At 39.9% G+C, this 15172-nt stretch overlaps 1 protein-coding gene and 1 long non-coding RNA gene across 3 annotated transcripts in view; one reads left to right on the forward strand and one right to left on the reverse strand.

The window, feature by feature from the left end:
* ARHGEF26 (Rho guanine nucleotide exchange factor 26) overlaps positions 1-10655 on the forward strand; it is a 59077-nt gene extending 48422 nt beyond the window's left edge. The window contains exons 11-14 of one of the 2 annotated variants that reach the window (XM_005141997.3): positions 3920-4129; positions 7371-7438; positions 7937-8041; positions 8881-10655. In XM_005141997.3, the coding sequence (XP_005142054.2) occupies positions 3920-4129; positions 7371-7438; positions 7937-8041; positions 8881-9023 (526 nt within the window). In that variant the 3' untranslated portion in view covers positions 9024-10655. The remainder of the gene's footprint in view (positions 1-3919; positions 4130-7370; positions 7439-7936; positions 8042-8880) is intronic. The other variant, XM_031042706.2, reaches the window with a different exon arrangement.
* Positions 765-4325, reverse strand: LOC115945283 (uncharacterized). The gene is made up of 2 exons (XR_004549733.1): positions 4059-4325; positions 765-3070 (listed from the first exon to the last, which is right to left on the reverse strand). It is a non-coding gene; the product is annotated as an uncharacterized lncRNA (long non-coding RNA).
* Positions 10656-15172: the final 4517 nt, after the last annotated feature.

Genomic DNA, 15172 nt, shown 5'->3' on the forward strand with positions numbered 1-15172 from the left:
AGGGTAGTGCAGCTGGAAAGAGTAAAGGGGATAAGGGGCACTATGTGCTTGCTGTTAAAGCATGGGCAGCCAGAACAGATATTAAAGCAATAGATACTTGGTCTTCATAAAATGCATACAGATTCCTGCAAAGGAGTAAAAAATAGTCCTGTTGTTTCATGTTCTGAATTGAAAGAAAAGTTTAACAAAAAAGTTCAGTCAGGCTAAAAACAGATGTGGGTCCATTCATATTAGCTGATGACAGTAATTCTAAAGGACGTTACTTCGCTGCCTGGCTGCGTGGTTCTGTTCATAACGCATGTGTGTGCGCATCAGTGCTTCCAGCTGTGTCAGTGTCTTTCATCACCCATTTGGAAAGAGGAGAGTTTATGGGCCTCATGGGGCACAGGAGGTAAAATGGTGAGGACTGCCAGGTAGTGTCAAGTTGGAATATTTTGTTGAATGGAGACAAGGAAGAGGAAGGGTTTGTAGAGGTTTATCTCTGTTGACTTTTTAGTAAGGAATGCATTTCTTATTAGTTATGCCAATGTGTAGACTGCATCTCTTTTTCAGATGGAAGATTCCCAAAGAACTACAGCAGCATCCCTTGCTGATTTTGCAAGCTCCATCTTGGCTAGGCAGAGATTCTCAGCCTGAAATACTGAACCGACTTCCTTAAAACAAACAAAACCCAACAAACCCAAAAGCCCTCACTCCAACCACACCAGCCAGCCTTTTTCTGATTTAGTTTATATTTTTAGAAAAAAGAGGGGGAGACTGATAAATATTAGATAAAAAAATGTTTATTCCTTCTTCAGTAGGTACCCTCAGCTGCTGTGGATGACATCCAAAACAACTGCCTTCAAGGGATGAGTAGCATCTTTTTTTGCAGATAAATGAGTGAATTTCAATCTGGAGGTGGACTTAGGGGAATGTGAAACACAGACCTCCTCTCACAAACTCTCTTAAAACACATTTTTTATACAGTGGGAGAATCCCAGTAAATGCAAGTGTGTTATGTTTCAGGGATGAGCTGTATGTGCGTCTTTCCAAAGGAAAAGGGTGTACAGAATACATCTGAATTAAAATTCCTTGTTGCAACCCTGAGTTAGTTACATATGCAGAAATTAAAAACTATCTTTCCACATGCTGATATGTTGAAGATTTCTTCCAGCTTCTCACTGTGCTCATGTTAAATGGCTTTAATTAAAGCAAAACCTGTCTGTAATCTGTATTGTTTCTACTTGGGACCCAAGAATTCATGTGTAAAAGCACAATTAACTTGGCTTCATCCTTACAGAGCTTTGGCAGAGTTTGCTCCTTCTCTCATTTCCTTTTTACCCTAAGGAATGTGGAAGCAGCAGTCTAATCAAAAGTGAGCTTAATCAAAACTATATGGAGAGGTTTGAAATCTATTTGAAGTTCTTGCAACAGTGCTTTTGGAAGTTGTGGTATGTTTGTGCCTTTGTCAGTTGTATCTGAACAAGAGCTCTGATTCCAGGTGAACTGTGGGGAATTGTTGGTCCCATTTTGAGACCTGGAGAAAATTAAATGGGGAAGAAAAATATTCATTATCTTCTGAACTACAATGATTTCAGTGCTGCTATATGATAAACCTTACTAAGCTTCTCTGTCATTGCTTCTGCTTGCTTTACAAAGAAGCTTCTGCTTCTTGACAAAAGAAAAAGTATTTGCTGCAAGAATTAGTTCTATTAGTATCATGTTCTTTCTGTCATTTGAGAATGTACAAAGCTGTACTGCAGAAAACCCACATTTCAAGTATTTAATTCACAGAACAAAAGTAAAAGCATACCCCATGTAACTGAAATAAGAACTCTCACACTAGATGCACTGGCAGGACCTATTAATCCACAAAAATCCACAAATACAGTATGATCTGTAAGCCTGTTGTCACTTGAAGAATAGAGAAATCCATCACACCCTGTATGAGTTACAGGGATCAGCAATAACTTAACATTTTGAGGCATAGTGTTATAATGTTGCTCAGTTGTGTTTTAGCAGTTTTTCTGAAGGATAAAAAACAGGAATTACAAAGACCATTATGTTAACTATCAAGGTATTGGCAGGTATTTTCCCAACACCTCACAAAATGGGGAGCGTGTATCCCAACAGCTAAGTAGTCATCTCTCCATTTTCTTACAGTATCTGAGCAACCATAAAGGAAGAACATGCTTCAGTTATACCTGTCAGAAGGAGTATATCACCATCAGCATTTCAGATGGCTTAAGTTCCAGGTGTTTGGTATTTGATTTGTGTCAGTTCAGTGCTTGTGGTTGTGTGGATCTCTGGCAGCAATATTAATCATCTTCAAGTATTTATTCAATTTAAATTCTATCAATGAACCATAGCAAACTGAGGCTCTAGCACAGCTTTTCATCAGTCGAGACTGAGATCTATATAATGTTTTACTTTAAAGTGCAGTATATATAGTTGCTTCTGAAAGTTTGATCTGCTTGATTTTCTGCAAAATTTGATAAACACAGCAGAGGACGGGCTAGGAGGGAGAACTATTTTGATGCCTCTGTAAGCAGGTGTTTTTTCTATCTGTTCTTGTGGTACCACTGTAAGACAATAAAACTGAAAAAGTTTATCAGGCTTAGATGAAATTATGAGGTAATCAGTTTATCACTGTTCTGGGTTTATGATAGATGCTGGTAAACCTGCAAATGCATGTAAGGCAATGCTGGGAAACATTTTGCTTCAGTGGAAGCAAAAAGGCTTTTTTGGGTTATCAGTCTTTCCTTGTGATCACTTGCTGTTTTTTGAATAAGTGATGTAGATTCTTGTAACTGTTTGGGATTTTTTGGGTTTTTTTTTTACCTGTATTTCACAACTTAAAAAATTAGGAACACACTATTATTTTCCACTTGAAAAAAAAAACATTTCCAGTATTGCCTTGATACGAGTAAATAGCAAAACCAATAGACATGACAACTGCTTGAACTCGCATCAGAGCTCTGAAGATGTCTGGGTATTCTGAAGTTGAAGCATGAGTCATTAACTGCACTGTGACAGATGGGCAGCATGCCTTGTCCAGATATGCTTCTTCCTGTCTCTGCAGGGTCTTCACCTGCCAAAACGATTTTGATTAGCTCAGGTGAATCTCACATTTAGAAGTAAAAGGCTGCTGTGAAAGGAAGAATGTGTATTTTCATTTAAGTCCTGTTAAAATCAGTAACACTTTCATGCTCCACCTGCATTTCAACCCAAAGGAAAATAAAACTGCTAACTTAAATAATTTCTTAGAATTCTTTCTAGTCATGTTGAGAAGTTACTATGTGCACATAGCAATCTATCCATATCACTTAGAGTCAGTATAGTTATTTACAAAGTACTCTCTAAGAGGTAAATTGCACAATGTTTTTGCAAAGCCAATAGTGTGTAAGAAGCCTTTGTCCATTTTAAAAAATATTTTAAAAGTATTATTCAAATTATGTAAAAGTATTTAAAATGGAGCTCGGTGATGTTTCTCTGGAAGCAAAGCACACATCCATCATTTTACAGGGGCAGGAAAAGGGAAACTTTGTTTGGTTTTTTTTCCCCATGTAAAATTCTAAAACTAAGGTCTGATGTTCATTTGAAGCTACAGAAGTAAAAATGCATTTCTAGGTAATTGCTGTGCCTGATTTCCAATTCAGTGGAGTAAAGTCGAGCTCACTCCCCCTCAGGAACACCAAAGTCATTTAACTGTGCTGCTAAATTAAATTTTGTGGGGTTTAAAAACTGATCTACTTTGTGTCTTAAAAAATTGGTACTTTCAAAACCAAACAGAACAGATAAAGATGTGAGGTGCCAGAAGAATCATGCCATACTGTGTCATTAAAAATGGATTCTGTGACTTAGTTTGCTTCAAGACATACTTAATGAAAAATGAAACATTAAATTGGTGGGGTTTTTTCTGCCCTATTTTGTTCTGCAGTGAGGAGAGTTACAATGTCACAGATTATTCTTTAAGGGACCAGCTGGTCGTACAACAGTGTGACAGTGAGGACCTGACTTCTTCTCCTGTAAAGAATACTTCAGCTATGCTCTACTCACGGCAGACTTCTGCAACTCACCTCTTCAGGCTACTGGTCCTCACTAACCATGCAGGAGAGAAGGTGGAGATGCTCCTGGGAACGGAGAGTCAGTAAGTGAATAGTTACTGTTTCTGTAATTTTTCACCTCCCAATCCCTCTGAGTTTTAGGCTGTCAACAACATTCCCATCTCACCCTGTGGCACACCATGCTGCTGTGCACGCTGAATAGTAGAGCATGTGAATCTAGGTATAATGTGGGTTACTACAAGGAGAATGTTGCTTTTACTATTGTAACTCAGGGAAGCTCTCTTGATACTGACCTTGGTGAGAAGACCTTGAGTAATCAGACTGCAGAGATTCATTTATGTTTGCTCTGTCTCTGATGCTTTCATGTGCTGGTTTGTTCCTCACAGGTCTTAAAGTACCTTACCCTAATTGTCAATTCTTTTAGCAGTATGGTGTTTAACTGTATTGTTTGTACACAGAGGACAGTACTAGCAGGAGGAAACTGGCAAAGGTACATCCTTAGGCATGATGGTGGTTGCAGGCAAATCATGTTAGGGTATGAATGCAGAATGCTTTTGTCCTGGAGGAGTGATTTGTGAGTTAGTTATTGTAACAGTTGGATGGTGCAGAAGTGGAATAGTACTGGATTAAATGGGAGGAGTCTGCTGTTGCCGTGGGGAGCTGTGCTGGGATAGAGGTGGTACTTGTTCTCCTGACAACAGTTTTCTGCTTTAGAAATGAGCAACAAGAAGTGTCTTGTTCTGTCGGGAGCACATATCCAAGAGGCTGTCATCTCGCTGTGGTGCCATTAACTTCTACACAACCCTCCATAAAAGTGAAAGATTTTATCTGTTCTCGTGGAAGCTGGAGGCGGGAGGGAAGATATGAAGCAGACGTAGCCCAGCCTGGAAAACTTTAAGAGTTTTAGGTTTGCTTTCAAAGTTTAGAATAGCCCTGAAAGAAACGATAGATCATTAATGATTTCCATTAAAGATCTCATTATAAAGTAAGCAGATGATTCAGACATGTTTGGAAATGCGTTTTTAGTGGGGAAAAAATGCAGTGTATTTTTAGTTGTCTGGGCTTTTTATGAAAAGAAATTTTGTTCTGCAGATGTATTATTGAGTTGCTGTATACTGTTTGTCATATAAATAGTCCAACAGATTGTCATTCGGAAAAAACGATTTTGAAAACAATTACTGTGTTTGGAAATTGCCTGGTTTTATAGAGCATTATCCTGTATATAAAAGGTACAGGAAATAACTTCCTCTTAGCTTTGAGAAGGCCAGGAAGGGAATCTGCAGTGGGAACCCCGAGCTAAATGGTTTAGAGTGCTCACTGAATAGAGTTCAGTTTTAAATGTACAAAAATGTTCTATATGACACAAAGATTTGTAGCAGTTTGATTGTGCCTTGTCTCTTCATGTGGTGTTTGGGTCCCAAGTACAAAAGTACCTGCATTAGGTCAGGACTTCATATTGCCCAGTGAATAAGGCACAAAATACACTACACACAGATTATAAAGAAATATACACTTAAACTGGGAAGCAGTCTGGGATCATTGCTTTTTTCTTAGAGTTGCCTGAAAGCAAATGTACTTTTCCTGTTAAGAATGGTTGGTTACAGGGAAGGAAAACAAGAGTATAAGTAACACCTTTTTCTAGAAAAACAAACAAACAAAAAACCAAAACAAAAAAAAAAACACCAAACCCCACCAACCCCAAAAATGCAAAATGAACAAAAAGTCACAAAGTTAATGAATCTAATGCAAAGTTGTTTACAGAGTTTCCTTCTTCTGGTTGCAGTATGACAAGTTTAGTACCACCCACTTTTAATGATTGAAGTGTAGCATATGCTGTAGTTTTGCATTTGGTATGAGACCAACTGGTATCAAACATTAGCAGGAGCTAGGCAGTAACTCATCTCTGAGGAAGAGTGGGTATTGGGATTAAAAAAAAATAATCACAGATTCTTATTAAATGCCATTAAAACAAAATCTTTCTATTCAAAGTAATGAGCTTCCAAAAGAAGCATGCACAGAAAGACTTCCATTCTGAATCCCGCTATCCCCGGGAAGTTTTCTGAGTCTGTGCACAGAAAAGAGATTTCTTGAACTATTTAAGAAAGGCCATAAGAGAGCATCAGTGTTCCTGCAAGAGAACTTTACTGCAGAACACTGTGTAGTGGTGCTGAGCAGTGGTGCATCTTGGAAGATGTGCTGTAGAGAATTCCCCACTAATCTGTGTAAATGTCCCATTCTGTGACTTCTAAAGGACCAGAATTTCCTATTTTCAGATGTTTCAGATTTTTGATAATACCAGGTCTCAGCAGCAAGCAGTTGTTTCTTTACGCCAAAGATGGCAGCAAAAATTCTTCCTAAGGGGGACAGAGAATAGGAAAATTCAACTGTGCAATTCTCTTGTGTTATTATAAGCTCTACTGATAGCAAAGCCCCTCAACAAACAGGAGATAAAAATCTAATCTCAGTGAAAGGCTTGTTTTGGGAATAGAGTTCAAATTTTGATCTGCCAGAATTTGAAGCTGTAAAGATGACGTCGTTGTAGCTCAGCCAACAACAGGGGTGATTCAAGATTAGCTTTCTTTTTCCTTTGCTGTTCAACACCACTTCAGCTTGTTCCACTTGTGTTCAAGATCGGTTGTTGGTAATTTGCACAGCTGTGATGCATTGTGTAATTAGAACCTGGATAATTCTTCCTGCTCTTCTCAGAGATTGGTTATGATTTTTTCTAGGTTATATACAAGGTGAGATTCAAACGACTAATGTAGACCTCTGTTGGGTCCTCACTTATTTGTGCTGACTCTCAGATAACGTGTCTGGAAACATAAATGTGTCCTCCTGAGAGCACAGGGAAGCTTCAGCTCCCCCTTTCTGCCCCCCCCCCCCCCCCCATTCTTGCTTTCATTCTAAGTGTGCAGTGCATATAGATAGTTCTTACTTACAGGAAACCTGTTGGTTGGTGTTGTATATTAAAATTGCTTTATTGCATTTATCAGGTGCTTTGTACATAAGATGGATTTTTTTTTCTAAGTAATACTACTTAACAAGCATTAGTCACAGAGCCTAGTGGAGAAGTTCACCTACATTATGGAAAAATAGCTAAAGGTATATAAGACATCATGTGTGTTTACAGGCTTTTTTTATAATCCAACCTGCTTAAAATAGTTAAATATGCTTGAATAATGTATTACTACTAGTAGTATCACACCTGGCCATATTTGAGAGGAGAAACAAGCTGTTTTGTTATGCTTTACAGAGCCTTGAAAACGGGAGTTAGTTAGCAAGAGCATGAATTAGGAAATGGAGTTTTGTGTTTGCTGTTTGCAGGAGTGACAGAGCTCGCTGGATTACAGCACTTGGACAGGATGGAGATGGGCAGAAGATGGACAGGACAAGTAAGTTACAACTGATGAGATTTGTGAGAGCTTTGGCAGAAGAATGGGAATGTGCTGCCCCTTAGCTGGGGGCATGAGCATGTGTAGAGTAGATGTATCCTTAGAAATGTCTGTTCTGTTTCTGGGCTGTGTTGCTTTAGTATATGTGAAGTTGCCATCTCTTCTGTGCTTGGGGGTTTCTTGGAGGAGTTCAGTTTCACAAAGTATTTTCTATTTGTATTCATTAATTATAGTTTGGCCAGTTGTTCCAGTCTGGTAGCAGAAGTGCAAAGTTCCTTCCCTTACATGCCCATCCAGTTTGTTCATGTATAATTGCTCAGACAGGAAGCCCTGTGCATAACTTGCTGCCTTCCTTTGTTGTGGTTCGTTTCTTTTGTGTTTTTGTTTGGGAGGTGTACTCTAAAAAAGAAATGTTTAAAATTAATTACATACCTATTCTCATAGAAGATGCTCTGTTATATGAATGGTTTAATTCAGCCTGGCTTATTTTTTTCACAGCTTTGACTCAGGTAGAGATCATCAGAACCTACACAGCAAAGCAGTCAGATGAACTCTCTCTTCAGGTTGCTGATGTTGTTTTGGTTTATCAAAAAGTAAATGATGGTGAGTAAGAACTTTGCTGTCACTAATCACCTGTCACCACTGCAACTGATCCAGTTAGAAAAGTCTGTTTTCCAATAGCACTGGCTGGACAATGAATTAGCTTCCAAGAAACCCTTGAGCATTTCAGTTCAGGTTTCTGAAGGACAGCCTCTGATTAGGCAACAGATATTCAAAGTATGTGCTGGCTGCTTGTAAAATGTCTGCAAATGAGAAACAGAATTCTACCGAAAACCATGGGGCTCATGTAGGAATGCTTGTGTTCGTTTTAGTGAGTAAGCACCAGGTTTGTGTAAGAGAAACATCCATGTTAATAGTCATGTTATACACTGTGCTTCACTGCCTGCTTTTGCCTGTTTGCCATAACATCAGGTAGCCCAAGATCAAAATTGATTCTTGCCTGGATGTGCAAGAGATTCTACTCATATATCACCCTGTGCTGACTCAGTGCTTGAAGTACGAAATCTTAAATTACTGATATTATTCAGTATTACATACAAAAAGCAAAGTCCCTATCAGATGTGCTGCATTGCTTTTGCTAGATTGCAGTGATATTGTAATCTTTGTTATTTCAAAATGTATTTGCACTACAATATAAAAATTTGACTGATTTCATGTAGTATTTATTTTTACATGTTACTTTGTTCCTAGTCTACCTTGTATTAAAAAACCCTGTCTTAAGAAGTAGCAGATTATGTAGCTTCTTCTGCTACTCCCTGTGAAGATAAATGTATAATGCAGGTGATGACTGTGTCTACTCAAGTGCAACACACGCAGTTCTAGCAAGTTACCTTTAACATCACTTGAAAAGGTTTGTTACTCCTTGTCCCTTCACCTTGCAGGTTGGTATGAAGGGGAGCGTCTCCGAGATGGCGAAAGAGGCTGGTTTCCTATGGAGTGTGCTAAAGAGATCACATGTCGTGCCACGATTGACAAGAACATGGAGCGGATGGGACGCTTACTGGGACTTGAAACCAATGTGTAGTATTTGTGCTGCTTTAGGCTGCACTGTAGGATTTGCACTAGCTGTTGGCAGTGGGGCAGGGCTACTTCTCATGGCTGACACATGGAAGGTGTGGGTCACCAATGCAAAAAACCTAGTTAAGGGAGCACTGATGTTTCAGACACCCATCCCTTTGTTTTGAGTGCTCTGAACTGAACCTGGCTCAACCAGTAGCAGCTTTCAGCTATAAGTAGTTTCTTAGGCACTGGAGATCAGTCACACATCTTTTGACTTAAGTTTCAGTTTCAGCTTTATATTCTCCATTCCTGCCTTCTTAAGTATTCCTTCTCCATCTGTTTTTGAGTATTTTGACTTTCTTTCAGAAGCACAACTCCGTGCAGCAGTTAGTGTGGGAGGCTGAACACCCTACCCCATCAACTGAGCTGGATATAAACAGCAATAGTGTGAGTTTCCTGTTCCTGAGAAACTGCAGCATTACAGTCCCAGTGCCAGACAGTATGTTACTAGGCTACTTCCTAGTTGTGTCAGAATCCATGTGTAGAATAACCAATCCTGTAATTCATAAAGGACTACCTCTCCAGCAGAAACCCAGGGACATTCCAGGCATTGTATGAAGTGATTGGCTCTCTCTTCAAAGCTAGCAAAGCTGACACAAGACTTTCTCTTCTCCTGTTGCTGCAATTCTGAAAGGATTTCTGAAAGCAAGAGACAGCAGACTGCAGAATGTATGATGTTAATTGTCTTGGTCTCAGATCCATATTAGCACAGGTGTTTTAAAGGAGTGTAGCTGCTGGAAATGTCTGTTTTGTTTCCAGGCAAAAAGGCACAAGAGAGGTAGATAAAACACTATTGGAACTTTGCTTTCAGAGGAGCTGCATTGGTGCTGCTTCACACATGCTCTTCTTCTCTGTTCCGGAGAAGACATCTCACAATTGCACTACACATAACACCTGCTAAATTTTAGCATCTGCAGTTTAGCTTTGGAGTTTCACAGAAAACCACCACTACTTTATGTTGTGTGAAGAAAATGCACTCAAAGTAAATTTCAGTCCATATTTTTGTATATAGGTGTGACAGTTTGTATTATAAAAGCCTTCACCTTTTTAAGGACCAGCTGGTAACTCAGCAGGGCAGAAAACACTTTCAACAAAAATGAGGGGAAAAGTTGCAGTATCAAGGCTTTCTCCTTGTTAGATTCCCCACCTTTGTTAAAGGGGGGTGGATGTTGTTTTATATACTGTAATTATGTTAATTTGATGTGTGAGTGAATTGGATGTTTATAAAGATTTATCTCTGTACCAATTTACAATACATTAGGCAGTAATTTTGCACAAAACCACTTACCTTGACAGTCTGACAGCAGTTATAGAGCCTTGTAAATTAAGTGAACTAATAGTAATGAAACTGTAAATTGAACAAAGACTATTTAACATACTAAAAATACTGCTAATATTTTAACAAATTGTGTTGTACACAGGCAGATGTTTAACGCAGCTGAATGTATAAATCCAGACATTAATTTTATTCAGATTTTTTTAATACAGTGTATATATTTTTCATACCTAGTTTTAAAGAAAAAATTGCTCTAGTGGTTTTTAAAGACTTTTTTCATTTTTATTATTGTTGGACACAATTTTTCAGGAATTAAAGACTATTATGATTTTATAGGACAACAATCAATAAAATGCTTTTAAATCCTTACTAAAAAAGGTTTTTTTCTTTAATAAATACCATTCCAAGTTATTAATGTAGAATTGAAAGCCAAAGAAATTAAATCTCTTCTGTAACCTTTGGCATTTTAAATTTTCTGTTCTGTAAAGTCAAATAACACCACCCTGTGTATATCCCAGATCGAACTTACATGTGTACCTCTGAACTTGGAAAATGGCATAAAATGCCTGGGAGAGCATCTCATCTCTGAGACTGTATTTTAGGAGACTGAGTAGGAAAACAATCAAGAACCTGAGACTCTTCAGCTAACTTTGCAATTATTTATAATGCATAACTTATGTATAGATACACAAAGATGACCATTACATCAGTGCTGACAGCCTGGGCTTCTTCACTGGCCCCAGCTGTGATCCAGGAACCCCAGGAGTGGGGTCAACCATCCCCATAGCTGTTACAGCTTTGGTAGTGCAGGTGCGGAAGCTACAGTTCATCATAACTGCATAAAGGATCAAAACATATATATATATATATACACACAAAAAAAAGTTGCTGCAGCTCTTCCTGAAGAACAGTGAGTTTTCCAAGGAAGCAGCTGAATCTATCATATTTTCTAAACTACATAACACCCCCATGCACAGGAATTAAAGACTGCACTGCCTATCTGTTTAGTGTAGCACCAGCATGTTTCTGGAAGAGGCATCTAGCAGGCACAATACCGATCCCTAGCATGAGCTCCTAAAATCTTTGACTTTCACTCTAATCTAAATTCCACCATAGCTCAAAGAGGGTTTAGAAATTTAAAACAGCCTGACAAGCAATTTATGTAGAAATCTGTATAAACAAATTTTCAAAAGCTAAGAGTTTATTTTGTTGTTGCTAGAAGGGGAAAAAAAAATCAAAACCAAACCAGCATGAGGCAACTCCACAACATTTGAATTAGCAAAACCAAGTCATCTTTGACTTGCTCTAAGGGAAGTACTTCTACTAACAAAGGAAATGGTCTAAAGAACTCCTTCATTACTCGCACTAAGCAATGGGCACATGTGCACAAACACACGCGCACATGCTCTCTTTACCTCGTGCCCAAGGAAGAAGACTTGACACTAGTATCTGTTTTTTAATTAAACAGCTCACTAGTGACAGAATACAGCTGGGAGTTTGTTACCACAGGATTAACTTTCATTTTTGCAGAGCCTGGAATTTGTACCACGTCCTTACATGACTCCTCCGATCAGGTCTTCAGCAAGTTGACCAAAGTAAAAGACTCAGTTCCACGAATCAAGTTTCATTTTACACAATGCAATTAAATACTTACTATGTACAGTGGGCAGAAACCACACAAAATCCAAGCTGTAGGACTAGCCCTGAAAACAAACCCCAGTTTATATTTACTCCTCACTGAAGCCAAGACCATAAAGACTGTCAGCGTTGCCAGGGGAAAGAACCCACTCCTGAGGAGCTGAGATGCCTACATGGGTTTTGTGGACTCCTGAGGGTCACCAAGGACCCTTCAGAACCAGAGCCACCTGACTCAGCATTTCCAAGTACTCTAATGACACATCTAAATAGCAGTTAATACTATCATTAGTCTTCATGCTTTATATCATCCCTATGACACAATAAAAGAACAGTTATCTGGTGAACTTAAAAAAAAAAAGCTATAATGCACTATTCTTCTTGACTTTCATGTCAAAGCATACATTTGCTCTCCATTACCCAAAGCTAATTTACTGAAAATAAAGAGGTAAAAGTAGCATCACTTTAGCCAATCTACACAACCTGAGGAAATGCAAACACTGTGCACCATCATATTTCCATGCACATACTTTAAACTCTGTATCTATAGGCTATATTCATACAAAATATTTTTTCCTGTATATCCTATTTTGAAAGTAACACAGTCAAAACCAGTGTACAGAACACAAGTGTTTGTTAGAAACAAACCTGGAGTCAATTTTGATACTAAGATCAAGGAAGTCTGAGTTGTTTTTTTTTCCTGGGAATTAGAGATATATAGCATTGCTCTTATTTTCCATATGATTTAATGGCTGTTTAATAACTACATCATTTAGGCAAACTAGAGATAACAGAAAAAGAGTTTATTACCACCCCAGAATTCTGTTTCACTCCATAATCGGGAATTCCAGAAGATGCTAGAAACACACACAGGCAGAAACAGCCTTTGTCAAGTGCACTATGAGCTGAGAAGAGAAACATTGATGGTCTCTGGCCTAGCCCTACAAACAAGAAAGTTAAAAACCTTACATCAGCATTACTTCACAGACTGCTTAATAACTTGTCAGTGTGGTCTAACCCTGGTAATGCAGCTAAACCTTACAGCCTCTTGCTCACTCTCCTGCAGTTGGATAGGGAAGAGAATCAAAAGGGTAGAAGTGAGAAAACTCACGGGTTGAGGTAAAAAGCCATGAGTTTTACCCATGAGGTTTTTTATTTATTTATTTTTATTAGGTTTATGTTTTTTATTTAACAGGTAAAGCAAAAGCTGCAGACACTAGCAAAGCAAAACAAAGAATTCATTCACCACTTCTTACTGGCAGGCCAGTTTCAGCCATTTCTAGCACACAACATATCATAGTTACTTGGGAAGACAAAAGCCACAACTCTGAATGTCTCCCCTTCCTCCTTTGTCTACAGCTGTTATTGCTGAGCAGTATGGCCACACAGTCAGTGTAAGCCAACACTGGCATCAGCCATCCTGGCTGTGTCCCTCCCAGCTGTTCCTGCACCCCCAGCCCACTCGAGAAACGAGGCCAGAGGCTGAGCAGTGCTTAGTAACACCTGAAACAGCCCTGCTACCAAAAAACCAGTGCAAAACCTGACATTTGGAAAAGTCTCATTTCAAACTCTGAAGAACACAGAGGTTTCTGATACTCTTCTGCTTAAAAAAGAAGTATGTTAAGCACACACTTGAAACACAGCTGGGTAAGTACAATATCAGAGCTCACACATCAGTCACTTTAGAAGTAAAGACCTGACTATACCAACATGCAACCACATCAGGGTGCATTTCTTCTGGTGGTGGCCCTACTACCAGAGCACAATCCTAATCCTCCACCATTTCTGAGGTGAAGGTCTAGAGAGAACTGCCATCTCTTTGATTTCCTCAACCAACATTGCTATTCTTACCCAGGCTCTGCTATTGCTACCCTTTCGTTTTGCACTGTTACAAGGTAGAAATTCATCATTTAAGTACTGCAAAAACCAAGAACAGGAAGGAAGCTGATAGCACTTGCCAGCCTCTATTTTCTTCATGACTTTTAATCCAGACCTGCCAGTAACAGAGCTACGGCCAACTCTTTCTCAGAACTCTACAGATTTGTAACGTGGCCCAGCCCGCCGTGCTGTGGTAAGTGCCCCTGCACCGCACGCTCTGCTCCAACGGCAGCCAACAACCAGCCCCAGCAGCACCGCTCTTCTCTCAGCTCCGCGCGCCATCTTGCGTCCTCCTCTACCGGTTGCACCATCCCTGAGAGAAGTCCCGTGTTTCCACTGGTTGGTATTTCATTCCCAGTTTCACACAAATCATCATTCATTTAATCCCTTTTTAATCCTTTCAGTTCCAGCCTCACCTTCAGCGGCTCCGCGCCATCCTGGGCTCCCGCTTCCTCCAACGTCCACTCGCTGCAGAGCGGCCTGAGGCGGGTGGACCAGTCGTGGGTCGCCCTTCCCCGCTGCCGAGCTGCCGCCGCGTCTCCTCAGAGCCCCGCTCCTCCCCACAGAACGGCGGGCCGCTCCGGGGCCCTGGCAACAACCGGGAGCCAATGCCAGGGCCCATCCCAGACCCTGCCCGCAGCAGCCGAGTCTTTCGTCTTCCCCTTGTTTAAAGCGCATTCACCACCCCCAGGCCAGGGCAGGATGCTTCTCCTCTGCCCTGCCCGTTTGAAATGGCAGCCTCAGCACCGGGAGATAAAAGTATAAAGGGACTGGGTAAAGGGAGTTTTCCTGCAGCTGTGCTGTAGAAATAATGAGCTGGGCTTCCTCCATTCCTTGTTAACTCAATGGAAAGCACAATCTAGTCACTAAGACTTATTTCTGTATGAAAAGTTTCACCTGACCAGTTGTGTTCTTTAGGGTATGGGTCACAAGTCCTCCCAAGCCTAGTGGTCAAGAGTGTTTTTGCTAAGCACAAGAAACAAATACAAAACCTAAAAAGGGAGAGGGGTTACACTTTCAGACAAACAAAATGAGACAGGAGAGCTTTGTTCCTGAAGCATAAACCTAAAAATGACTGTAGCTACAGCTGCAAAGCACAGGGCTGTCAACTAAACTGCCAGCCTAGTTAAACACCCATCCTGTTTTAGTTCCCCCCAACAGCAGGAGAAAAGAACCCAACTCCTGATCCAACCCCAGCCTGTAAAGGAAACATCAGGTCTACCACCTGCACAAGTTTGATCAGAACAATGTTTCTCAAGTTGCTCTACGCAAAATCCTACACCTATTCAGGTGTTCTTACATAGCTGGAAACATTAAGAACTAAG

The sequence above is a fragment of the Melopsittacus undulatus genome, chromosome 6 (assembly GCF_012275295.1).
Source record: "Melopsittacus undulatus isolate bMelUnd1 chromosome 6, bMelUnd1.mat.Z, whole genome shotgun sequence".
Classification (NCBI taxonomy): domain Eukaryota; kingdom Metazoa; phylum Chordata; class Aves; order Psittaciformes; family Psittaculidae; genus Melopsittacus; species Melopsittacus undulatus.